The sequence below is a fragment of the Chelonia mydas genome, chromosome 1 (genome assembly GCF_015237465.2).
Source record: "Chelonia mydas isolate rCheMyd1 chromosome 1, rCheMyd1.pri.v2, whole genome shotgun sequence".
In the NCBI taxonomy this organism is placed as follows: domain Eukaryota; kingdom Metazoa; phylum Chordata; order Testudines; family Cheloniidae; genus Chelonia; species Chelonia mydas.
The window spans coordinates 343,649,586-343,671,582 of NC_057849.1; the positions used below are offsets into that span (position 1 = coordinate 343,649,586).

The window sequence follows — 21,997 nt, forward strand, 5'->3', positions numbered from 1 at the left end:
AGCTAAGCAGGAAAACATCCAACCGAGAAGGGGCCTTGACAGAATCCCAGAATGACAAGGGCCCTGGCCCAGCTCCGGGCCTCTGACTTTCTGACTGACGGAGACACAAGGCAGGCGTTTCACAAGGGCGTGAAAGAGCTGGAGGAACAGGCCGGGCCATGCTGAGGTGATCTGCCCCTTTACCGCTGGGGAGGAACAACGCCCATGTGCAGGCCCGGGCAGAGCCAGCAGCCCAGGCAACCTGGAGCTGCTGAGTCACAGGGCAGAGAAGACCGAGGTGAGTGTTTGAGGGCGACGTACAGGCTTGTGAAAGCCCAGTGGGGAAGGAATCCCAGAGCTCGTCCTGCTTCGGAGCAGGCCAGCCAGTCACCTAACTCCCTGCGGTTTCCCTCCTCCGTGTGACACTGCATGGACTCACGGGAGAGGAGGGAAAGCGATGGAAAAGGAGGGGACTCCAGACCCCAGCTGGGGCTTTCTGGCATTCCTGATCACTCGGGACACAGACTGCGGCCTTGGTTTGCACAGAGCTCTCATGGGCTTGGAAAGTCAAGAGCGGATTCTTCCCTCAGGAAACCCAGCCCAGATACGCTGCACAGGCCCTGGCGGAAGGACCCCCACTTGTGTGCAGCCCGCCCACAGGATGAAGGGGAAATCACCAGAAATCAAAAGGTTAATGGGGGTGGCGGGGCTGGGAAGGGTCACGAAGCCTCCAGGGAACAAGCTCCTTCCAACCACCAGTTATGTATCAACACTGCACAATTCGAGCATTAGCCTGCTAAACCCAGGACTGTGAGTTCAATCCCTGAGGGGGCCATTTGGGATCTGGGGCAAAAATTGGGGGTTGATCCTGCTTTGAGCAGGGGGTTGGACTAGATGACCTCCTGAGGTCCCTTCCAAACCTGATATTCTATGATTCTAATTAAGCAGGGCTGAAGGGCACTAAGGAACCAGAGTGCTTGCAGCACATACAGCAACAGAATAGCCAGACACCACGGTGAGGGGCACGTAACAATCAGTTCTGGAGTGTAGTTGGTTTAGAACAGGAGGCAAAGAACAATATCCAACTGAACTCCTCTTCCTCGCCTAGTCTGGGCAGCAGAATGGAACTGCCCAGTTTAAGAACATAAGAACGGCCTTACTGGGTCAGCCCAACGGCCCATTTAGCCCAGTGTCCGTCTTCCGACAGTGGCCAGTACAAGAGCTTCAGGGGGAGTGAACAGAATAGAGCAATTTTACAGAGATCCATCCATCTTCCCCTCCCAGCTTCTGGCAGTCGGATGCTTAGAGTCATCCAGAACATGGGGTTACATCCCTGACCACCGTAGCTAATAGCCACTGATGGACCTATCCTCCATGAACTTATCTAGTTCATTTTTGAACCCAGTTATACTGCTGGTCATCACACATCCCATGGCAATGAGTTCCACAGGTTAATTGTGTGTTGTGTGAAAAAGTACCACTTCTTGTTTGCATTAAACCTGCTGCCTATTCATTTCATCGGTGACCCCTAGTTTTTTTTTTGTTTTGTTTTTATTGTGGGTGAGGGTAAATAACTCCTCTATTCACCTTTCCTGCACCAGTCATGATTTTATAGACCCTCTATCATAACCCCCTAAATCATCTCTTTTCTAAGGTGAACAGTCCCAGGGTTTTTTTTGTCTCTCCTTGTACAGAAGCCGTTCCACACCCTCAGTCATCTGTGTTGCCCTTCTCTGAACCTTCTCCAGTTCCACTCAGACGGCGTGACCAGAACTGGACACAGTATTCAAGGTGTGGGCGCACCATGGATTTATAGAATAGCATTCGGATATTTTCTGTCTTATTTTTCATTCCTTTCCTAATAGTTCCTAACACTTCGTTCGCTTTTTTTGACTGCTGCTGTGCGTTGAGCTGAAGTTTTCAGAGAACTAGCCATGATCCCGCCAAGATCTCTTCCTTGAGTGGTAACAGCTAATTTAGAACCGGCCATTAGATACGTGTAGGTGGGATTATGTTTTCCCATGTGCATCACTTTGCACTTATCATTGTTGAATTTCATCTGCCAGTTTGTTGCCCATCACCCAGTTTTGTGAGATCCCTTTGTAACTCATTGCAATCTGCTTTGGACTTAACTATCTCGAGTAATTTTGTACCACCTGCAAACTTTGCCACTTCACTGTTTGCTCCCTTTTCCAGATCATCAATGAATATGTTGAACAGCACAGGTACCTGTACAGACCTGTGGGGGACCCCACTATTTCTCTCTCTCCAGACCATTTATTCCTACCCTTTGTTTCCTATCTCTTAGCCCGTTACTGATCTAGGAGAGGACCTTCTCTTATCCCAGGACAACTTAATTTCCTTAAGAGCCTTCGGTGAGGGGCCTTGTCAAAAGGTTTTCTAAAAAACCATGTACACTATATCCCCTGGATCCCCCATACCCACATGATCATTGATTCCCTCAACAAATTTGAATAGTTTAGTGCTTGGGCAGGACGCTGGAGCTACCCAAATGTCTGAGAGCTGCAGGGGTCACAGAGGCAATGAGTAAGCTCTCAAAGATGAGCAAGTCAAAGGGATACCAGGCCGTGGAACTGATCACTGACCCAAAGCATTCTCTTAAAACCAAGAGAAACTGGTATCTATTCCAAATGATGGTCCTCGCTGCCCAAATGACAGAGCAGCATCTTCACTCAATGCCTAGTAATCAGACACCTCCATTGCTTGAGATAACGGGAGCACCCAAGCAATCCACTTGCAGAGAGTTCTATCAGACATCAAGGCCAACATTTTCAAACATGGAGGCTCTCAAATTCCCATCTCAACATGGGACGTTATTTTCAGAGGGGCTGAGTCATCACAGCTCCCACTGAGTCAGCCTCTCGGAGAAGCCAAGTCACAGGCATCAATCCTTTCACAGTCTCAGAATCCGGGGCCACCTGTGCCAAGGCAGAGACTCCAGGTTAAACAATCAGTGCTTCGGTTTTCAGGACAATCACATGGACAATCTGCGTTGTAAGTGACAGGGATTGGGTCAGTAGCTAGCTGACTGGCCAAGTGACTGGAATGGTGCGGCCTAGCTCTCAGAGCCTGGAACAACTCAGGTCTAACCCTGGCAGCTGCAGGCTCCCTCTGTGAATTGTAAATGGAAGATCAGACTTTCCTCACAGGAGCGGGATGCGTGCATACGGGGCTATAGCATTTATAAGTATTATTCCCGTTGGCTGAAGCTTTGTGGTCTTGCTCATCTGTAAGAGCTTTTCCCCTCGTTGCCTCAGTGACCCAAAGTGCAGGGGCTGACAGCAGGGGGCAGGTTGATTCTAAGTTTACATTTAACGCTTTACATAACAAAGGAGGATTTTAGATTGGCCCCTGGGTTTTACCAGCGGAGAGTCTGCAAGTCTCGCAGAGCACTCTCAGCACAAGAGCCACCATGGCAGACTCCGGGGGCGCTGGCTTTAGTGGAGGTGCTAATTCTCTGTAAGGGACACCTCTGGCAGCCATTGTAGAACAATGCAGATGATCGCTGTATTTGGGGTCAGGAAGGAATTTCTCCCAGGTCAAATTGGCAGAGCCCCTGGGGGGTTTCACCTTCCTCTGCAGCCCGGGGCGCTTGTTGATTTCAATTAAAGTATATAGTGGATTCAAGGTAACTTGAAGCCTTTAAACCATGATGTGAGGACTTCAGTAACTCAGCCAGAGGATATGGGTCTATTACAGGAGGGGGCGGCTGAGGTTCTGTGGCCTGCGATGTGCAGGAGGTCAGACTAGATGACCACGATGGTCCCTTCTGGCTTAAAAAGTCTCTGACGATTGAGCAGACAGTCACACGGAACAGCCCAGCGGCTGGCCCTAGATAGGTGCGTGGGGATGACTCATGGTAACACCTGTGCGAACAAGGGCATCCTGCCAACACGGAGTTCACTCACCTAGTCACCTCCTTGTGAAAGTCCGTAAGTTGTTTGTGCGTCACTTGGATGGCTCCCCCGGTTGTTTCCTTTGGTAAACCCTTCAGTGAATTCTCTAGCCAGCGACAAAATGTCTGGAGAGGGAGGGAGGGAGGGAGGAAGGAAGGAAAAAGTTAAACATTTTATTGCTGTAAAAAGAAATCTAGACCAAGTTCGGGCTCAGGTGCTGGCAGGCCCTGCATCCCCAGGCAGCGTTGCTAGTCAGCCTGCTAGGAAAGAGGGCCTATCTTTAAGTTTCATTTTTACGTGTTGTCTTTGTACGGCCGGAATGAATCATTCCAAGTGACTACTAAACCCTGCTCGTGCCCAGATACTGCTCGGAATGATTCACAACCCAGCAGGGACAGACTCAGCTCGGGTTGAGCAAGGACTGCGTTTTGTTGCAGCGGCTATCAGCCCATGGGCACCTCAAGAGCGCAATCTTCCTGCGCTGGCTGAGAACTGAGAACCCACTTTGGAGGGAGGGTGGGGAGACAGGATCTGCGGCAAGTCTTGAAGCAGGAAGGAGTGGGAATGAAGTAGAGAGACAGACAAGCCAGCTAGCAAGAATCACAGAGCGAAAAGCGCTGGGATTGGAGCATTTGAGGGAGGTGGAGTAGCGGGTGGGTACTAATCTTCACCGCTGTAATTGAAGAGGAGACGCGATTTTTTTTTATTCAGCCTGGTGAAATTGACCCTGGATGTTCTGACAGCTGCTAATCGCTCGCCCCACCTTTCGTCCAACCCCATCCCCTGAATCCCCCGGGCAGGCCAGTTTCTCCCCGTGCCAACACCGGGCTCAAGGCAGTCCTGCGTTAGACTTCTACTACATTTTCTTTCCAGGGGCTGCCTGGCCAACCGTACCGGCCTGTCGATCTGCATGATCTCCCAGAGCACCTCGGCTACGTCGGGCAGGGTGTAGGGCGGCAGGCAGAAGCAGCAGGTGTGCAGCAGCTGGCTCACAAGCTGCTGGCCCAGCTGGTTCATCACTTGCCCAATCAGCTCCTTCCGCAGTTCGAAGTCCTCCTCGTGCTGCAGAGGGAAGAGGGGCCGCATGAGCAGTGCCCAGCATGGTGGCCTGGGGCACATTTCCACCTCTGCATCCCTTCCCACCTCCCAGCGCCATTTGCTCATCGAGGCCGAACTCGCTGCAGTGACCGACGCGCCGGGCAGAAGAGAAGATGGAAAGGTAGCACCCTGGGTTCCGGTGCTGCCTGCTGGCACCGAGCAACCTGGCATAGGCAGGGCACGAACACCGGCACCAACTGCCCCATGGCCCCAGCAAGCAACAACTGGCCTTTTGTTGCACGTGGCCTGAGTGAGAGCCAGGAACCAGCCTCCCGGGGCAAGGGGCGAGACCAGGGCAGCGGCGGTTCACCCTTAGGAAGGCATTTCCTCCAGCAGAGCACTGCGTGAGCGACCCTGCTGGTCTGGTTAACCTGGGAACAGCACTGCAGGCTAAGGCTCCCCATGGGCAGGTGGGAGTCCAAATCTCACCTGGCTTTGAATGGTTCATCTGTCAGCTGCAATTCCAAGAGCAACACAGATAAATGCAACAAGCAAAGCAACACCCAAACCAGCCAGCCTCTCTCTCAGGTGGGGGTAAAGCTCAGCTTCCCCGAGCCGACTGGGCAGGGCCGTATGTGACCCCACCGCTAGGAGAAGAAACGCTGGGAATCACTCACGTCATTGGCCACCCCGGTGTGGACAAGGTCACGCAGGAATTTCATGACGCTGCAGTTTGCGTCCCGATGGTCCAGGGTGGTGGAGGCGATGGCCCACTGCAGGATGGGAATGATCACCTGGCTGCGGAGCAAGGTGATTGGGCTGCGCTGGATGAACCTGGGCAGGGCAGAGAGAGATCAGGGCGCGATCAGTGAGGTGTGAGCTAGAAGGCAGTTTTGCTTGGCAGGCTGGTTTGGACGGACGCCCCAAGGACACAGCCGCAGTGGGGTTCAGAGGAACGTTCCCTTTGCTCCAGCGCTAGTCAGAGCAAGACCCCGGGGCCTCCAGCTCCCAACCGCCCTCCTGATTCACAGGCCAGCCCCAGAAGGCAACTTCCTGACTACAAGCTGTACTGCACTGCACCCTGCTGGAGACTAAGTTATCCTCCATGCCGATGGCTGGAACTCGAGGAACTGGGGAAAGTCCTGACCACTTCCAAATCCAAGATCACCCCGTGCTTCAGCCAAAGCACCTACGGCAGCTACCGAGGCGCCTGGGCTGGCAGGGGACTCTGGAGGACGTGCATGTGCCGCGAGGGTGGCTTTCTTGTGACGGTTATTGACGAGCCTCGATTCGTGGGTGCAGTGGGCAGGCCGTTCTGATAGGATTGTGAACATTAACCTAAGGGTACTGGGGGTGGGGGGGAGTGCCATTTGTACAGCTTATAAATCCAAAGGAAGAGAGGGAGTTAAAGACGGAAGCTCCCTCTGCCTGGGAAGCACTCAACCACCCAGTGCGTAAGGAGCAGAACCGGCCAGATGTAAGGGAGCAATCCCGTGTTTAGGTGGAGTGGTTACCTGGTGGCTAGCCGGAAGAGGTCGTCCACGGTGTCTGGGTGGTTCTGAAGGCCATTCTGCTGCTCTAGGAGCTGGAAGGTAGGCAAGCACAGTGCCTAGGAGAAGGGGTAAGGGGACCGGTTAATTAAATTAACGTACTCCATGATCTCTAGAGATGGCATGAGACACTGAGTTTGTCATAGATTCAGAGATATTTAGGTCAGAAGGGACCATTATGATCATCTAGTCTGACCTCCTGCACAACGCAGGCCACAGAATCTCACCCACCCACTCCTGCGATAAACCTCTCACCTATGTCTGTGCTACTGAAGTCCTCAAATTGTGGTTTAAAGACTTCAAGGAGCAGAGAATCCTCCAGCAAGTGACCCGTGACCCATGCTACAGAGGAAGGCGAACAACCTCCAGGGCCTCTTCTAATCTGCCCTGGAAGAAAATTCCTTCACGACCCCAAATATGGTGATCAGCTAAACCCTGAGCATGCGGGTAAGATTCACCAAATCTCCAACGGCCAATGAAGATAGGTTCTGGAATCCAGTTAACATGATATGAAAGGAGTCACAAATGAATACACATCAGTGTACTGAGGCAGTTGAATAAGCTACACTCTGGCTTCTTGCATGGTGGGAAAAAGTACATGAGGAAACCCTGGTTAAGCTAGCCAATAAATTCCATTACCCTTTCTCCCACTTCAGTATACAGGCCATCAGTTATGACATGGAAATGAGGAATTCACATTTCAATTTGTCCTCAGGGTGTAGGCAGAGAAAGGGGGGAAGACGAGACAAGGGGGCAGAGGGAAGAAGAGAGAGGGGGCATGCTCACTTTGCAGCATGCAGGCTTTTCGGATTACAATGGGGCACTGTTGCGGGGGTGTCTGGTGGTTTACAGAAGTCTGAGCTCCTAGATCCAGGTGGAAGCAAAACCGCGGAGGCAGAGCACCTGGTCGCTTAACTCTCTCCCCATTTTCCTGGTCTCCCTGAATCATTCAGGCTCACCCACGCAGCCAGGAGTAATACCACCCACCCGCTTACAAATCGCCTTGCATTTATGGGGCTCAAATCACTTTACAAACATTAACTTAACCTCAGGGCCCCGGGGAGGCAGGAATCAGTCTCCCCGTTTTAGAGACAGGAAACCTGTCCAAGGCCAAACAGTTCTGGGACAAACCTAGGTGTCCTGACTCCAGCTGTGGGGCCTAAGCCATAGGACGGTCCCTTCCATGCCCGTACACAAGCAGTGCACTAGCTGGGAGGAACAGTGAGAGTCCAGTGATGGGGCTCCATGAGCGGCCGGGGTCCCCACAAACCAGTGAGGTGTAGCTGGCGGAGGCCTGACTTCTTGGCCACTCGCTAGCCAGCAGGTGCCAGAGATGCAGAATGGAGACAGCCAGGCTTAACCTTCACCCAGTGCTGGGAACGCGTAATGCCCCAAGCACGCAGATGCTGTGTCTGAGCCAGTCACAGCTTGGGCAGTGCCTAGATCAGGGAGCGAGCCGCGCTTTTAGAAGGAATGTTATGGGTTCAGAAGAACCATCAGTTCCTTATCCCCCTTCCTCCCACTGCTCCCCCGCCCCCCCACTGGGTGTTTTGATTTCCTGCGCTGGATCCACGTTTATTTACCAGCACAGGGGGCCCACGCTGGGAACACAGCGGAAGGACGTTTTTCTCCCATTCCACCAGCACCACCACAGCAGCATCAAGGAATTGCAGGTGGGGCAGGGGCTGGTTTGGGTTTCACTGACCGGGCATTTGGCACAGCGCAGCAATCCCTGCCACTAACCACAGCAATCGACACGAGGGCAGAGGGCATTTAAACAAAGCGTTCCTCTTTTTGGCTGTTTACACAGCTGCCGTCTGGGCGGGAGACGTGCCCCATATCAGGTAGGGACCACTGTGAACATCAGGCAAAGGTCATACAGAAGCGCCCTGGGGAAAGCCACAGCAAGCTCGGTCCAGCGTCCTCATCTGTACCGAGGGATGCGGCTGTGCCAGCTGCTGAACGGGGGCGAGTCCCAAGGGCAGCCCAGCGGAAATATTCTCTAGAACATCTGAGCGACTTAGGAGCTGAAGACCCATTTTCAAAAGTGACACTTGGAAGATGAAGTCCCATCGGCTTTCAGTGAGAAACGCACGGAGGGGAAAAAAGGCATCAAAAAGCTGAAGCCTAGTGGGACGGCAGGGAGCGGGTACCGTTTATACACATAACTGGACGTGCCTTCATGACACCTACCTGCAGCATGTCCAGCAGCCCCTGCCGGCAGCCTTCCTCCATCCCGTACTCGTCCACCAGGATGCTGCCAAGGTACAGGAAGCAGGAGTGCTGGTGCGCCTGGTACACGTTCACCATCTGCCAAGGACACAGCAAACTTACTCCAGCTCACATTCCACTCCAAGACACGCGGCCGACGTCAGCTGGCCCCAGCCAGGAGCTCGACAGAGCAGAGGCATTTCCTACCACCGGGAAGCCCATGGCCTGGCCAGGTTTCCAGTCCCCAGTGGCGATTCGCTTGCAGTACGGGAGAAATTCTCCCCTGCAAAGGGCCAGCTTGGCCCGATACCCCAGTCTCCGCCCTGACAGAGGCCTATCCCTGGGGCTTCAATGGAGGGTGGCCGCCTGGGCCCATTCCCGTACTTAGCTGTCCCTGGAGAGCGGGGGGCTTCCAGTCCAACCGCTGTTGACAACCAACAGTTGCCCAGAAGTAGGGCTGGTCTCCCATGTCATTAGAGCAGCCGCATGTGTACTCATGAAGCCAGCACGGCTTCCTCTTACGTCGCACCTGGCTTCAGTATTTATAAACATTCACCACGAGAGTCTCCACCAGCTCAGAGTCACCTGTGCACCTTGACCTGTTTACAGGTATTCCAAGTGTCACACAGACTTTTAACCGTCCCAGACCTCCCAGCCTCCTGGGGGCTGTAAATCTCACCCAGGGGCTCAGCCACCTGACCAGTTGTGAGATTTCGCTTTCTGCGCACACCGATTCAAGACACCCCAACCGGACGAGACGCTCCTCCGCCACGCGTCTCCCCCCGGGCGCGCTCACCTGCGTGACCAGCGGCTGTAGCAGGGCCGCAGACCCTTTGCCGACACAGCGGACAGCAAAGCGCAAGCACCGGCAGCAGCGTTCCACAATGCGGTTATCGGCACGATGTTTGTTCAGGGTCTCCGACAGGACCGGCCAGATCTGAGCAAGGACAAGGGAGGGTTCAAGGCATTCAGGAGGGACCCCACAACCACCCCATTGACTACAATACTCTGCGTCCCGACAGTCCCCAACTACTGGGGAGACACACCCTCAGGTACACCACCCAACTGCCAGGCGACCTAAGCTGTGGGCACCTCCTGGATGGAAGGAATCCTTCCCGCGTATCCAGTGACCCTGGCTCTCACACAGCCATGGATCTCAAAGCACTTGGCAAAGAAGGGGCTACAATGTTTTGCTCGAGGTTTGCCTTAATTCCTCTATTTACCAAGGAAAGGAGTGAAAGCAACTAGGATACAAGCCCATTGATTCTTCATGCCCAACTTCCCCCTCTCAGCAGTTCTACACCAGCCTCTCTTCTCTGACCACAGGGACAAGCCAGCAGGGACTGTACCTGGGGCTCACTCCTGTTCACCAGCCCAAAGCCAAATGCCCTGTGGAGGAGACCAGATCTGCCCCTGAGCATTCAGTGACGGGGACACCCCAATTCCTGGCTAGACACGTACGGAGAAGGATGGCCCCAGGCCTGGCACCGATGTTCACTTACTTCCTGTATGACTTTTTGGCACGGATGGGTCTGGCCATTTTCTACAATGGGGTTGGTATGCCTGGGAAAAGCAACAAAAGGGTCAAGTGCCTTTTTAAACAGGAGCTATTCTGTGTTAACTCAGTGCTGGTGAAACACACCTGGGTGACAGCCCTGACCACCGAGGGCCTCCATTCCCCCCCCAGCACACGTACTGCATAAACACAAACAGAATACGCTTCCCACATCTGGAGACACGACCTGGGAGTGGGGGAGGGGAATTTAATCTCTTTAGCCCCTCTGACGAGAGGACAGACAAGAGGGTCACCTTGGGGGCTGGTTCTGGGGCTGCAGACCCACTGCGTACTGGACTCCAGCACATTTCCCAGCCAGAAGGAGTCACTACTGATAAGGCTGTACTTTATTGCCTGGTTTCCGGTTCAAGGCAGGGCATTACACACAGTAACTATGGCATGGGGTACACAGGAGCTCACCTGGCTCTCTCCACAGCAGAGAAAGTTACTTATCCTATAGTAACCAGAGGGCCTTCGAGATGTGTGGTCCCTATCTGTAGTCCACTGTGCGTACGCATGCGCTCCACACACTCAGAGACGGAGAATTCTTGAAAGCAGCTTCCATTGGTCCATGCAGGTGCCATTGTCTCCTCGTTCCTCCAGCTGAGGAGATATAGGGCGGGGCGCCCTGACCGCCTTTCCAGTTCCTTCTCTGCAGCTAATTCAAGACTGCTCGGAAGCAGAGGGGAAGGATGTGGAGGTAGACTACAGATAGGGACCACACATTGCAAAGAACCTCCAGTTACCCAAACGCAGCGGTTCTCAAACTTTTGTACGGGTGACCCCTTTCACATAGCACGCCTCTGAGTGCGACCCCCCTTATAAATTAAAAACAGTTTTTTATATATTTAACACCATTATAAATGCTGGAGGCGAAGTGGGGTTTGGGGTGGAGGTTGGCAGCTCGCGACCCCCCCATGTAATAACCTCGTGACGCCCTGTGGAGTCCCGACCCCCAGTTTGAGAACCTCTGCTCTAAGGTAAGTAACTTTCTCTTCTTTAAGTGCTGGTCCTGATCTGTATTCCACTGGCAGTGACTGACCAGCAAGACTCAAGGCAGATGGGGGGCCCGCGGATGCAGGCAGCAGAGCTGTTTCAGGGACTGCTGTCCCCAAGCAGGCGTCAGCGGAGGAGTCCTGCACTGAAGCATGTCTTGAGAGCGTGCGGAAGGAACTCCATGCAGCTGCTTTGCAAATGTCAAGCAGAGTCACTTCTTGAAGCGATGCCATTGACGTGGCTTGCGTTCTTGTCGAGTGCGCCTCACCCCAGGTGGGGGAGGAAGATTAGATAGCCGAGAGAGTAAGATACAGCCAGAGATCCATTTGGAGATCCTCAGAAGATACAGCTTGACCTGGGACTCTTCCCGCTACAGCGATAAACAGCCTGGGAGATTTTTTGACTGGCTTTGTCCTTGTGCAGGTAAAAAGACAAGGCTTGTTGATGGGATGGAGTCTTCTTCAGATGTGTGGTGTTTTGGAAGAGACACAGTTAAGTGGCCTGACTGGTTCAGGTGAAAAACTGCTTTGGGGGGTGAGTTTAGAATGTAAAACACAATGAAATAGTCTCTATGGAACACAGTGTAAGGCGGATTCACCATCAGCGATCCGAGCTCACCCACCTTCCTGGCTGAGGTGACGGCTACCAGGAATGCAACTTTCATGGGATGGATAGACATGGAACATGTAGCGAGGGGCTCAAAGGGAGGCCTAGTGAGGACCCAAAGAACAAAGTTTAAGTCCCATTGAGGAACAGGTTTCCTTACTGGCGGAAAGGTTTGGATTAGACCCTTCCAGAATCTGGTAGTCAGTGGGTGAGTGAAAATTGAGCAACCAGCGGAAGGTGGGTGGAACGCCCTGATTGCTGCCAGGTGGACCCATAAAGAATTGATGGGAAAAGACCCGCTGTGTTGAGGGAAAGAAGATAGTCCAGAATACGGGGAATACCCGGAGCTTCTGGGCATTAAGTTTTTGTTGCACCTAGATAAAGAAATGCTTCCACTTGCTACGCACCGTTTTCTAGAGGAATCTTTTCACCTGTTGGTACGGATTGTTTGCCCGGCTTCTGAGCATGAACGTTCTAGAGTTTGAGCCCATCCAAAAACCACGCCCTGAGATGGGAGTGCTTATGGGTTGGGGTGCTTGATTCTGCCCTTCCCCTGGGGCAGATCAGAAAGGGCCAAATGATGACATGTGTAGGAGACTCGGGAACCACAACTGTCTGAGCCAGTTGGGACTGATGAGAGTGTCTTGTCCAGACGAATGTTCTGTAAGACCCGATGTGGGAATGGTAAGGGAAGGAAGGCAGAATTCAGATGGTCCGACCACAGAAGGAGAGCGCTGCCCTGAGAGCAATGTCCTAGGCCTCGTCTGGAGCAGTGTATGTTGCCCTTTGTTTGTCAGAGGCAAAGAGACCTCCTGTGGAGGTTCCCCATCGAGCAAAACTACTGTTTACCATGGAGGCATGGTCGATAGCAAAGTGTCTGCTGAAGGAGTCCACCAGCAGATTTTGATTTCCTGGACGGTGAACTGCTGACAGGGTGATATCATTGCTGATGTACCAATTTCACTTCGGCACACAGGGGAATGGATCCCACTCCTCCCTGCTTGTTGATGTAAAAGACGGTTGTCATATTGCCTGACACTACGAGGACTCAGAGACCTGAATGAATGTGAGAAAGGGTTGGGCTGCTCTCAAGTTCCAGAATATCGCTGTGCATCCTGGTGTCTCAGGATGTCCAAATGCCTTGCGCTGTCTGGCTGTCCATGTGAGCTCCCCAGCTTAAAAGGGAGGCATCTATAGCGACTGTCTTATCTGGTGAGAGGGGAAGGAAGGGAACGCCCATGAATGCCTGGTGGGGATACTTCCAACACAGTGGAGATGATGTTTCTTTAGGGGGAAGAGTTCCTATAGCATTCATGGACTGTTGGTTTGGGGAGTATGCTGTTCTGAGCCATGGCTGCAGGCAATGAAAATGGAGTCTGGCAAATGGTGTGATAAGCACAGATGAAGCCATGTGCCCCAGGACGGAAAGACATTCTGATTGGTGTTTGAGGGTGGTTCACAACCTGATCTATGAGGTCCTTCATCGCTTGGAATCTGTGCTCTGGCAGATAAGCCCTTGCTATAACAGACTTTAGGGAAGCTCTGATGAAGTCTACAGTTTGCGTTGCAGTGACGACAGACTTTTCTGAGTTCACGCCGACCCCTAGGGAAGACAGGAGTTAGAGCACTGATGAAGTCGACTCATAAGCTTCTTGACATGTCTTGGCAATGAGACAGAGATAGGGGAAGATGGTGAAGCTGTGACACCTCATATGGGCTGCTACTACCAAAAAGAACTTGTCAGAGACCCTAAGGGCAGTAGCAAGACCAAATGGGAGCGCTCGGTGTTGAAAATGGTCAGGGGCCACCATGAACTTAAGACAATATCTGAGTGGGGTGAATGTCCACGTGAAACTACGTGCCCTTCATATCGAGAGCTGTAAACCACATGCCCTTTTCCAGGGATGGGATCACAGATGCCAGTGTGACCGTGCAAAATTTCAGTCTGTGAACAGAAGAGGCTGAGATGACAGAGACTGAGGATAGGTCTCCAGCCCCCCTTCTTTTTGGGTATCCCGAAAGCATGAAGCCATGATTCACAGTGCTGCACCTACTGCTGATTGAGCAGTGGGCCTGGCAACCAACTTGCCTTCCTCAACGAGAGCTCATAACGGAGCTCCATCTTGTTGTGGAAGCTTGTCCAAGTCCATGAATTTGGAATAGTTCAGGTAATCATACTTTGGCAACAGTACTTGGTAACTGGCTATTCTGAACTGAAGGCTAATAGAAAGGAAGACCTTCCTTCCCAATAAAATCAATGCATTTACCCTCTGTATTGACTGGAGTAGGTCTAGGATGCTGCTGTCTAGATATCTCCATGGCAGTCTGGACAACCGAAGAGTTGGGCACAGGATGAGAAAAGAAATTCCACCCCTTTGGCTGGGACGATATGGTGTTTTTCTGCCTTCTTCGGAAGGGGTGAAAATGACTGTTCTAGCTCATTCGTTATCAGAAAGTGCTATTCAGCTGGATCCAGATGTTTGGAGAACATCCAGGAGTTTACGTTGAGGATCCTAAACTTCCTCCAGGGAGATCTGTAGCTCCTCTGTAACAACAATTCCTGGAACTGCTTGCGATCATCGCTGCAAGGATGGGTATCAGAGTGACTGCTTCATCCAGAGATAAGGACAGTCTCCATTGGTACCACCGGATCCTGCTCATAAACTTGCTCTTCCATGGGGCCAGAGGAAGCTCTGGCTGTCCTCTCGCAGAGGAGGGATGGACTGACTCCCTCGTGGATCATGTCGACTCTGGAAGATGGTCCAGGTCCCTGGGACTCCAGAACAGACAGTAGGAGGGGTCAAATGGGGGGTTGTGGAGGTCCCCATGGCATGGGATACCAATGGTTCTGAGGTAGGTAATGAGATAGGCGTTGGTTCCAGGCTGGTCTGGGTCCCTTGTCTGGGAAGGCGTGCCCTGGAGGAAGTGATGTCGGTTCCTTGGGTGATTCAGTCTCCCAAGGGGGAAAAAAAAAAATGCCGATTCTGAATCCATTGGCCAAACCGACACTTCCGCGGGAGGGAAATGACGCCTGGACAATGGAATGGGAGACAGACTCCTCTGACAAACTGCATCTCCTGGTGGAGTCAACGCCTCCCTCATGAGGCAAGGACCTTATGGTGATGGAGACTGGAGATCAGGGAGACCAAAAATGTCAGATGTAGCGCAAGATTCTGTTCGCCCCAGAATAGGAGGTGGTCCGTCTGCCTGAACCAACGGAGCCGGAGGAGTTAGTTTGTGCCACAGTCGGGCGAGGCAGAGGCAGTACTGTTGGTGGCTGAGACTCTCTACAGTTGCCTTTTGCCAGTGCCAGAGGCACTGTTGCCAGCAGAGTGGTCTGGTGCCAATGGAGCCCTGGGTTTGTGGCCCTTTTTGTCATGCCCCCGAGCCGACTCATGGCACAGGCTGAGCAGAAAGACTTGCTTGACTTAAGCAGGGTTGTATCTGGCTGCTTTGAAGTGGATTTAGAGGAGAATTTGCTCTTGTGCTTATGAGAGCACTCCCGGGCCACCCGACAAGACCCCAGCAGGGGGTCTGTAGGAGTTCATTCCCTCGCTCCTAAGTCTGACTTCACGGCATGAAACGCACTCCTTGCTGAGTCAGGCCAATGTATGGGGTGTTCCCCAGCTGGGGCCTGACTGCAGCCTCAAGACCTTCTCCATTAAGTGCTTCTTCAGAGGAAGTTTCCACTCCTCACAGGTACGACTGAGGAAAGAGTGGCAGATAGTAAACCTTGCTGCAACGTGAGCTTCCCCCAAGGATACTAAGATATGTATGCCTGTGACAATGGATGCAGCTCAGTGAATGGTGGGACTTTCCATTCCCCACTCGGCTGGACAAAGACACTCCCTCTGAGCTACATCTTTATATCCTGATACAAACAAGTTAGTTACGGTCCCTCTGACATAGTTAGTTACTGCCCCCTGACGTGGCTAGTTATCACCCATCACCCTGTACATGTTGGTTTAAAACAAACATTTTTATTACGTACTGTTATCCTGACCTTATCTTTTAGGAGGGGTCAGTGTGTTCCTTTTATCCTTGGGGAATGTTTTTGAACCATCCTTGATATCGGGCTGTGTTTGCGTGAGCACTCTGTGTGTAGTACTTCTTAGGAATGTGAATTTCTGCAATATCAGCCCCGTTCTTGCCAGATTCTGTGAGCAGGTCCTGCCTCATACCAGGGCTATGATACAAGGGCTTATGTCTCAGGCTCTCTTCCTACTACAAGAAGGAACCTGAGAGGCGGTTGGTCTGTTTTGCCCTTTATCTCCTGGATTGGAGGCACAGGACAGCGAGGGCATATGTGCAGATCAATGGACACTGCTTTCAGGAACTCTGACAGCAGGCGCCTGGATACATGCATACCCACAGTGGAATAACATAGGGCGAGCGCACTTGAAGAAGAATGTATCGTTTTTACAGACCTTTGTAAATGAGAACCTCTGGCTGGTTCAGGGATTTTAAGCTGATCTAGAGAGATCAGCAGGCCCCACCCAGCCCCCAGCAAGACAGTCTTGCTCAGGAACTCCCAACAAAGCCTGCATTAGTCCCCACCTCTCTTACCTAAATATGACAGCCAGTCGATCTAGGGGCACAGTGGGGTCTGAAGACAGGCCATTGCTCGGCTCCTGAGACAGCAGCTGGAGAAATAAGCAAAATTAGCTGAGATTTCAGTGACCATAAGGAGCTCCGTTCTGAATGGCTGTTGTCCCGAGAACACAAAGTAAACTGTGCCTCTTTCACACCTCACAAGCAATGTTCATGTCTCAGACTCCCCATGTTCTGGCCAATGCAGAGCAGAAGACTTCTGTTCCTAGACAGAGGCAGCAGGCCAGAAGTGGGGAGTATCACGCTATGAGCCTGAAGGGAGAGATGTGGGACTAGGGCTTGTGAAAAGATTTGAGTGGTGACTAGTCTCAGCTGCACAAGATGGGAAGTTCCTGCTACCTATGGCTTTTCCATGGGGCATTCAGAGCTTACTTGACAGGGATTTCAGACAGAATGGCAAAGGAGAGCCCTACCAGGAGGAGACAAACTGATCAGCTGGTGAGCGTGCTTCACAAGTTACTCACATCAAACTGTACACCACACTTAACTCAGCTTCCACAACAGAGAGGGAGCCATTCAGCCCACCTGGCTCCAAAATGGCAGGTCATTTTAGGAATGACATATGGGAGTATCCCATGCAATCTTACTTAGCTGCCCCTCCCCTCACTTCCCAGCCCTTTCCACTTTTTATCTTCCTTTAGCCAAGACTCCAAATGAAAAGGCAGCGTGGGCTACTTATACTTCAGGGATGGGTAAGTGGCCCGTGACGACCATCAACTACACTGTAGGGGTACAGTCCATAGAGACTATAGATTTCAGCATGCAATGATCCATCTTGATCACAGCAGAGATGAAGCACTGCATGCTGGGAGATACAACATGAGGAGACTAGCTCCATACTGAAGCTGCAATCGGCTACATTTCATGCAAATTGGCTCATGTATTGACAACACTTTCAAGCGTTCCGCAAATCTGGTTCTTGCACCTATTTAAGCTACTATGCTCCTCTCTGAATCAGATCCTCAGCTGGTGTCAATCTGTGTAGCTGCACTGCCTTCAGCGAGCTACAGCAGCGAGCGCCAGGGGAAGTCATGATGCTGCATTTTCAGGTCTCGCTTCACGTTGTTGCCGTTCCCACGTTACTTCCCCAGGCTCAGAACAGGACGTTGCTCAGGGCTATGGCGCTGGTAGAACACTGCAGCCACAGTGGAAGTTTTCTACTGAGCAACGCACAGAAAATCCCTACTAACGACGGGCACAGCCAACCCGGCTGCAGAACAAGGCAAAAGATCCGCAACTGCGGTGCCCCGAAGTACCTTTTTCAGTGCCATCACCTGAACGGCACACAGTTCGCTGAGGCACTCTGCTATCTTTTCCAAGGGTAGCCGGGCAAGAACTAACGCTGTCCCTGGAATGCAAGAGGAAAAGAATTCAGGGAGAAGGTCGAGTGGAAGTTTAGTCAGTTTCAGACACTAAATGAACAAGTTTCCCCACATGGATCCGGCTGCAGCAAAATCAACTGGAAATCTCCCTACACACAGCAGGAAAAAACATCTGATAATATCCACATGTCCTGACTGGACATGAAGTTATTACCCCTCAGATAAAACACATTCCTCTGAATATACCACAACTTGGCATTGCTGCTTCATTGTGATCAGACGCTGAAATGGATGTGTGGGATGGAAGACGAAAGATGCTGGCGTGCTGGAGTAAGAGAAGAACCTAGATGAATGAAAAATCTAGCAACCCCACTCAAATCACACCTATGACCTGAAAAGAAAAGCACGATGCACCATTGAGCTTAGAATAGGCACAAAACATTTCTGTCAGCATTCATACCATGCCTATCAGTGTAGCATATAAACCCCTTTCTGAAATAGCATGTCACTATGTAGTAAAAGCTCTTTATATTTCAGCCTAATTGCAATAATCCTGGAAAATTACACACTTCTGGGGGACGGAAAAAAAAAGTAAAAGCTTATACTACAGCATTTTAGGGGTCTTACAGTCGGTACAAAATCGAACACCACTTGCATTGCCCCGTCACTGCCTATTGCTGTAAGGGCCCGTGGTAACAACAGCACCTTACCTAAAATGTACTCAGAGCACAAACATAAAATGATATGCAAAATGTGTTAATGCAACATAAAGGGTGCAGTCAGGCACTGGTCAGGAAATGCACAAGTTAAGGTTGCAACAGCAGCAGTCATTTTAGCCAAGTGTCACTCAGTGCAAGTTTCCTGGCATGTGTTTTACAATGTAAATTGGAAATTGCATATTAAACCAGAAAACATGGACAGCGTTACCTCTCCTTGACATGGCCAATACAATACTGCTGAGGGAACCTTCACTTTGCCCTTTCCTAACCATGCAATTCAATGTTCTGGTATCAAAACTCACGAGTATTTAAACTCCCTCAATGCAATGTGTTGTTTTGTTTAAAGAAAACAAACCCTCCAGGCAGTGCAAGTGCTAGGATTGCCTGAAGCTCTTTAAAAAAAATGTTAGATGCAAGGTCCTGCAAATCTTTAACGCAAGCCACATTACAGATGCACAAGCAATTAAACAGCTAACGACATACATTGATAAGCAAGTACAGTAAAAGCTAGGTTATCCGACACTTTACCAACTGGAAAGCGCTATAAACTGGCATTTCTGATCTTACTGAAAGTCCGGTTTATAGTACAGTTGGTGCAGAGCCGGCAGGCGGCTCGGCTTGCTCGCCCCACCCCGCGCGCTGGCCCCACAGCTCCCATTGGCCAGGAATCGCGGCCAGTGGAAGCTGCGGGGGCGGTGCCTGTGGGCGGAGGCAGCGCACAGAGCTGTCAAGCCACGCCTCCACCTGCAGGCCAAGAGCTCCCATTGGCTGTGGTTCCCGGCAAATGGGCGCTCCGGAGCCAGCGCTCGGGGCGTGGTGAATACACAGAGCCGCCTAGCCACGCCTTTGCGTAGGAGCAGCAGGGACATGTCGCTGCTTCCAGGGAGCCGCCTGAGATGAGCGCCGCCTGGATCCGGCACTCCGAATCCTCTCTCATGCCCCAACCCTCTGCCCCAAGCCTTCCTGCACCCAAACTCCCTCCCAGAGCCCACGCCCCTCACCCCTCTCACGCCCCAACCCCGAGCCCCTTCCCAACACCCAAACTCCCTCCCTCTTAGTTAACCGGAAATTTTTTACCTACTGGCACCCTCTATTCCCCCAACATGCTGGATAACAAAGCTTTTACTGTACTTCTGAAAGACAGCTTGCTGCTTGAAGACCTTAATGCAAGTTGATGGCTATTGACATACATTGAAGAATGAACATTAAGAACTGCACGAGTGCAAATCAGTCTGTTTCCAGAAGTACAAAAACTTTTGTTTTCCACTGTGCATGAGCAGAAGCCAGTTTCCATGAACTCAAAACTATTATCAGACTAGCTTCAAATTCGGTCCCATTGGTACTTAAGAATATTTTCATGCTACATTTCAACGTTCTACCAGAGTCGCTGAATGAAGTGTGGCAGTAGGTTTTAAAGCAGAAAACCTGTATTTTTCTACTTCTTCTTCAGAGCTGAGCATAACTGAAAAAATTCTGATCCAACTTTCTTTAAAACAAAACAAAACAAAAAATCTCCTTTGGGCCAAGAATAGGCATGGAAAATTCTGGCCTGAAAGTGATTTGGTCAGAATTCACTGTGATTGGAGAATGTCAACTGAAGCGTGACACTGGGGGCTGCAATACACCCCCTCGGTGACCCTCACAATATCGAGTGCACGTCTGCACTAAGCAGTAGGTCCCGACAGCGAGGTCTGGGCATGTGAGGAAATACCTTTAAGGAGTCCCACAGCAGCCTCTGGAGACAGCATGAAGGAGTCGAGGGAGCGGGCAATCTCCAGCAGGCCGTTAAAGTGCTGAGCCATATGGTCCCGGCATACTGAGCAGATATTGTGAATAGCTTTGGCAGCAGCAGAGGCCAGTGACTTTTCACAGAGACCTTTCATCAAGTAACCCAGCACAGGATCTGAGAAGAGAAGAAACCCACAAGGAGACACTGGATTATACAGAGGACTCCCACAGCTTCATTTTCTGCCTCATTCTAGAAGACACACTGGTTTATCTGTCCCGCATTGACCTCGGAGAGGTCACACTTCCCAGAGGGAAGCCAGCTGAAGTGCAGAGACTGAGCTAGTGTCAACGGCTAGACTCACCCAGGAACTGAGGGTTTCTGTCCACGACTTCACTCATTTCTCCCACCAGCTCGATGCTGGTGTAGCGGACAGCAGTGTGTACGGATTCGGGGAGGCGCACCACCCCCTCCAGCACCTCCACCAGCGTCGGGTTGTTCTCCCTGGGGACAGAGGACAGTGGTTACTCAGTATCTGGCACAGTCAGTCCTATTCCCAAGAAAGAAACCGACAGTTCCACCGATTCTGCTACTTGAAGGCTGAAAGTACCAGCTAGATCAAGGAACCATGCGGCGCTACCCTGAGGAGCCTGGATAGAGAGTCTGACACACCGCCCAGCGGGGGCCCAGTATCTTTAACAATAACTGTAACAATACTCAGCACTTAAACGCTATTCTGTCCAAGCTCTACACTGGGGAGCCAGAGCCAGGGGAGAGGACCACCAAGCTCCAGAATACTAGTGGCAAGAAAGAGCAGCAAGCTGAAGAAGAGTGAATGAGAAGAGCCATCTGGTAAGAGTCAGGGTTATGGGGCAAGACAGAGAGGAAAACACTCATCAAGGAATTCAACGGGCATTCCTGATTAACCCTGAGTGGGCTGCACTCAGCTCATTGTGGGGCTCCTACTTGGACGGCACACAGGACCCTTCCATCGCCACCCACTCCACTGGACACAAAAAGCATCTCTAAGATACAAGGAATCCAACTCATCAGCCCTAGACATCATCTGTTTTATCCTGCCCTGTACCATCAGCTATGCCCTGAACTAGGGGAAGTGCGCCTCCTAGTGGTACCAGAAGGGAATTCAGCCCTATTGGTGGAGGTGTATCACTCCACCAGCATGCCTGTGTTTTCAGCTGTTAACCAAGTAATCAGCGACCAGGAGGAGCCACAGTGGGAAAGGCTGAGTTCAGAGGAACAAGGGTCAGTGACCCGGGAGACACAAAGCAACAAGATGGTCAAGCTCTCAGAAACCTCCATCATTCTTGCTATAGGGAATGACGTTAGAAAGAAGAAGAGCAGCAACAGGATGAGTTTTGATGCTTGGCAGTCTGAGCCAGTGAATCTACAGGCAACAGACTATCAACCACCTCTTCCCTGGAGCACCTGCCCTGTAGAGACCGGATAGATTTGTTCTGGCAAAACTCGAACACCTTGCCAACACTTAATTTATTCTCCCCCCCTCGTTTTGCTAGTCCTCTGTGACTCAGTCGTCTGGTGTCAGGGCATCCCGGACAACCAGACAACAGAGAGCGCCAGCCTCCAGGGACCGGCGCAGTTACGGAATTCCTAGCCCCCTGCCCTTCCCCTCTACCAGCCGGGAAGCAGTGGCCTTCCGGATCCTAGGGCCGCTGCCAGCAGGGGATGCACCAATAATCGTTTTACAGACTCGTGACGCGAGCTGCAATTGAAACAGTACTTTACAGA

The 21,997-nt window shown here is 51.6% G+C and overlaps 1 protein-coding gene across 1 annotated transcript in view; it reads right to left on the bottom strand.

Moving 5' to 3' along the window:
• The window catches only part of TNPO3 (transportin 3), an 81,204-nt gene that overhangs the window by 2,837 nt on the left and 56,370 nt on the right, over nt 1–21,997 (bottom strand). The window contains exons 11-21 of the mRNA XM_037889445.2: nt 20,595–20,734; nt 20,216–20,407; nt 17,720–17,811; nt 16,419–16,495; nt 10,198–10,258; nt 9,492–9,632; nt 8,678–8,794; nt 6,449–6,543; nt 5,612–5,768; nt 4,791–4,958; nt 3,909–4,021 (exon numbers count right to left, since the gene is read on the bottom strand). Coding sequence (XP_037745373.1) covers nt 3,909–4,021; nt 4,791–4,958; nt 5,612–5,768; nt 6,449–6,543; nt 8,678–8,794; nt 9,492–9,632; nt 10,198–10,258; nt 16,419–16,495; nt 17,720–17,811; nt 20,216–20,407; nt 20,595–20,734 — 1,353 coding nt within the window. The remainder of the gene's footprint in view (nt 1–3,908; nt 4,022–4,790; nt 4,959–5,611; nt 5,769–6,448; nt 6,544–8,677; nt 8,795–9,491; nt 9,633–10,197; nt 10,259–16,418; nt 16,496–17,719; nt 17,812–20,215; nt 20,408–20,594; nt 20,735–21,997) is intronic.